Consider the following 4,771-nt stretch of genomic DNA (forward strand, 5'->3'; position numbering starts at 1 on the left):
TTTAAATATATTTTGAAAGAGAAATAAGAGGACAGGAAGGGATAGTTCAAGGCAGGAATAAAGGATCTGTGGACCTCAGCAAAAGACAAGCAAACCGACTTATTATTATTGTTGTGATTAGAGCAGAGGATGAGCTAAGAGGACTTAAGAACAATTAAGAAAAGGTTAGGAAAGGTGAAGAGAAAGCAAAACTACAAAAAATCTCAAGCTTACCTATCTACTCCATCCCAGCGATATCCAGGCCAGATATTGAATCTGTTGGGAGGTGCCGGACCATTGTAACGAGGTCTCACTAGAGGAGAAAGGGAAAATAATCTGGTTAACTATATCATGAAATTCAGAGCTCATTGCCATTGGGGAAAAAAATTCTAGGCAAAAATATCTATTCAACTGAATGCAAATTCCCAAACACAAGGAACATAAAACTGTATATGGAAAATGGTAGCAGTGGCAAAGTCTAACAGGAGAGCAAGCAATAAATGTTGGAGAAGATGCAGAAAGGTGGGAACTCCCAAATACTTTTGGTAGGATGATAAAATGGTACAGTTGCTCTGGAAGACAGTTTGGTGTTTCCTCAAAAGCCGAACACAGAAATTCCATATGGCCAAGCTATTCCACTGCAAGGAATATAATCCCAAAAAAATTAAAACGGAGACACAAATGCAGATTTGTACACCAATGTTCACAGTGGCATTATTCACCATAGCAAGAACATGGAAACAGCCCAAATGTCCAACCACAATCAAATGGACTGAGAAATGGTGGTTCATTCACATAAATGGAATGCTATGTAGTACACAGGAGCAATGATTTTGAAAATTACTATATAACTTGGAAGGAACTGAAGAACATTACAAGGAGTGAACTTAGTCTCATAAGAACAAATACCGTGTAAGACCATTATTGTAGAAATAGAAAGATAACTAGTAAAAAGTGTATGAGGATCCAAGGTGGGGAATGGTAGGAGCAGACGGGTGAGAATAGACAGGGAGAAAATCATAGGGTCACAAAATTTGGTAAGTGGAGTGGGGACGGTAAAGGAAAGGGAAGGTCCAGTGGGGATGTAGAAAGAGTAATAAAGGGCATAGTTGAGTGATGATTTTATAAAACATAATAAATAGAAATGATTACATGAAACACAACAGGAATGCAAGATAGTATGAAACACAATGTATACAAACTTTGTAAGCAAACCAATATAAAATAAAAATTTTAAAAAACCAAACCAAAAATGAACAAACAAAATTGGGAAAGCCTTTGCACATAGCTATTGTATCATTACCCTAATGACTCTCTCATCATACAACCATTTCTTCATCTCTGATGGCTCTGGAAGTCCTACCTTTCTTATTCTTGTTCTCCTTGGCCTTGTTCTTTTTAATGAAGTTAGCCATGGGATCTCCGTCTCTCTCTTGTTCTCTCAGCATCCGATCCAAGTCTTCATCATCAATGTAGCGCGCCAATGGCTTTTGCATCTCCTTCACTGCATCCTCCACATTCTGCTGCTGCTGGCGACTCTGGGCAAGCCTGGGCAAAAATAACCAAAAGTGTATGATATCCCATTAAACATGTCCACTTCTACACTGAGTGGACCACACTGCTACATTTAGAAAACCTCTGCTTCCTAGCACCATAAGCCCAAGTACTGAAACAGCAGAATTCCTCAGCATGAAATAGTATTTTAGGAAGACAATTCAGCACAATGAATTTCCTATTCCTAATAGCAGCACTGAAGGCAGGAAAATGAAGTAGCCGGTAAGAGCACGCAGAAAGGCCTGGCTACAGCCTCTGTCATCTTCCTTTCCTACTCAGGGATTCTCTTACCCTTTTCCCCACTGGGCATAGAGTTCATCTCTCTCTGTGTCCTTCTCTGCTTTTCGCCTTTGCTCCAAACGTTCCAGTTTCAAGTTCCTCTTACGACCAGACTTATCCCGAAACACAGTTTCAGCATACTGGAATCCAGCTGCAACGGAAAATTGCATTTTTTTTTAAGATTAATACCAGTATCAAAATCAGAAATCATATTACTAATAGGTAAAAGCAACCATTTGAGATTCTGAAGGCGCAAAATAATTTGCAGTCAGACCACAAATAGTTTCTACTGATCTGTACGTACATATTAGCAATGTTCTTTAAAATGGACATTTTTTAGTGGGGGAAAAGGCTACTCAGATCCACTGAGAAATTAAAATAATGCATAAAACAAGAGCTGAAATTTAATAGCAACCAAGAGATCAGGTATACTAAGCTACATTGAACACATAATAAGTGAAAACTACATTAAGTGTGACGGCTTAGTGCCACGGAATTATACTGCCAACCCAGGAAGAGAGTCCAAATCCATCAACTGTTCCAGGGTAGAAAGATGGGAAATCTCATATACAACTTACTGGATCTGGATACTTACTGGAGTGTCAGTTCTAACTCAAAAGCAACATTAGTCTAGACTGATCTCTGCATGCTCATCTTTTTACCTTCAAATTCCATGGTTTCTTGGTCCCGCTTCTTGAGTTCTTGCTGCTCTTGCTGTATATCTGTTAACACCAATCCCGTTTTGGCTCCAGACAACATGTGTGCAGCCTATTCAAAGAAAATGACAGCAATCAACATTAATACGGCAATGAGATGAGGCTGTATGGCTTAAGGGATACACACAATCAGTATTATTCTTGTGCGACAACCATCGAAACACAAACTCTGCACTGGAAACTCAAGCTTCACTGTCAAAGAGAACTAGCTACTCCTCGAGAGAAAAACGGGCAATTTCTTCTCTCAATTTAAAGCCTCTAAAATCCAATGGACAATCAGGTGAGTCATTTCTGACTCAATGGCAGTAAGTTTGAGTTTTCTGCATTTACTTGGTTTTTGTTTTTTTTACTCTACCAAGAGCTAGGGGGAGCTCTGATGGCTTAATGGGTAAGGAGTTGTGCTGCCAATCCAAAGGCACATGGTTCAAATCCACCAGATCCTCTGTGGTAGCACAAAGTCCAATCTCCTCTTGTGTGGTTCACAACCGGCTGGAGGATCAGCTTTGAGTCAGTTCCAAGTTAATAAAAACACTAAGAGCTACACCACATAATAACACTAAGAGCTACCGCTGACTCTTGTGGCTTGTATCTCTGGAACTTATACAAAAGTCGAGAAGAAGTGTTACTCTACGAGAAGAATTAACTCATGAAAATACCCACCTTTCCAGGAGGCCGACTCCTTCGAGGTGGAGACAGATCAGAATCAGAAGATTTGGTCCTCTGTTTCCTTCTTGGTGGAGAGAGGTCAGAATCGGAGCTCCGATGTCTAGGCCTATTCCGTGGAGGTGATAAATCTGAACCAGAATCCTGGGGCCCTGGACTTTGTTTACGTTTAAGCCGTGGAGGAGAAAGATCTGAATCAGAGGCTTTCCAGCTGTCACGTGGGCAGGAAGAAGAATCCAAAGTGTGACTCTGATGTTTCCTGGGGGGAAAGTCTAAAATGAAGGAACAATTATTTAATCTCATTCGTGGATTTTAAGAAACCCAATTTACCAAACTAGTGCTCAATATCCACTTAGTCTTCTGAAAAAAAAAAAAACTATCACTAAACTAAACACAACGCTCTTGGTACCAGCAGCCAGGAAATCAAAGACAAATTGCACTGGAGAAGTCTGCTGTCAGGGACCTCTCCAGAGTACTGACAAGCAACAATATCATTCTGGAGAGACTAAGGTGTGCCTGATCCAGGCCATAGTCTTTGCAATTACTTGCTATACATCAGAAAGCTGGACAATGACTAGGGATAATACTAAGAGAATTGATGCCTTTGAGCTGTGGTGCTGAAGAGTACTGAATATACCATGGACTTCCAGGAGACCAAACAGATTCATCCTGGAGAGGGTGAGGCAAGAATTATGACGCTTTGTCTGACATATTTTGGGCATGTTGCAAGGAGGGACCAGTCCCTGGAGAGGGACATCATGCTTGCGAGGTTAGAGACAGCGCAAGATCTTGATGGGATGGATTGACTCAGTGGCAGGGGTAACGGGTGTAGGTATGTCAGAGATGATATAGTCAAAGTTGCTGTACATAGGGTTGTTATGAGTCACAACAACTCAACAGCACATAACAAAAATCTAAACACAACTATGTAGAAGGGTACTCAGACCAACTTTTAATACCCAAGTGACTAGGGGCTGTGAGTGAGTAGTGAGATCATACTCATCTGTCTTCTTTACCCACTCATGAGCAAAAAACCACACACACTCAGCCGTCAGTGTAGTGATAAAAGTTAGAAATGTCTACAATACATTCTGATGACTTCTGACTAAAAGGTAACCACATATTTTAACTTCATTTTTAAAGGTTAAAATACTATTTAGAGGAGACAAAAGTTGAAGTGAAACAACTTCTAGATGATCACAAATCACCTCCCAAGAAGCAATCCAGCACCCATTCTGACAATATTGAAAATGTTCATGCTCAAAAATCTGATTCAGCAAATCAACATTTATTTCGTTTCCTAAGGAAACAAAACCCTATGTACAACAGAACACATTTAGATAACAGAAACGGCAAAGGAGGTTGAGTTTTCAAGTATGGAAATACAAAGGAAGAGGAACTGTTGTAAGCAGACATTGGTGATTGGGACAAGGAATGTGAGAACCATGAATGTAGGAAAATGAGATATCGTTAAGGAAGAAATGGAATGCATAAATATTGACATACTAGGCATTGGTGAGATGAGATGGACTGGCATGGGGCATTTTGAGTCGGATGACCATATGATATATTACTCTGGA

General features: G+C 40.2%; 1 protein-coding gene across 1 annotated transcript; it reads right to left on the reverse strand.

Annotated features, from left to right (window-relative positions):
* Positions 1-213: 213 nt before the first annotated feature.
* LOC102856607 (BUD13 homolog) lies at positions 214-3,463 on the reverse strand (the record flags this gene model as incomplete). The annotated part of the gene is made up of 5 exons (XM_006903478.1): positions 214-292; positions 1,343-1,527; positions 1,825-1,963; positions 2,475-2,580; positions 3,189-3,463. Coding segments are annotated over 5 exons (784 nt in total), but the record flags the coding sequence as incomplete, so codon positions are not given.
* Between the last annotated feature and the right edge of the window lie 1,308 nt (positions 3,464-4,771).

The sequence above is a fragment of the Elephantulus edwardii genome, unplaced genomic scaffold (genome assembly GCF_000299155.1).
Source record: "Elephantulus edwardii isolate Elephantulus edwardi_28Jun2011 unplaced genomic scaffold, EleEdw1.0 scaffold02004, whole genome shotgun sequence".
In the NCBI taxonomy this organism is placed as follows: domain Eukaryota; kingdom Metazoa; phylum Chordata; class Mammalia; order Macroscelidea; family Macroscelididae; genus Elephantulus; species Elephantulus edwardii.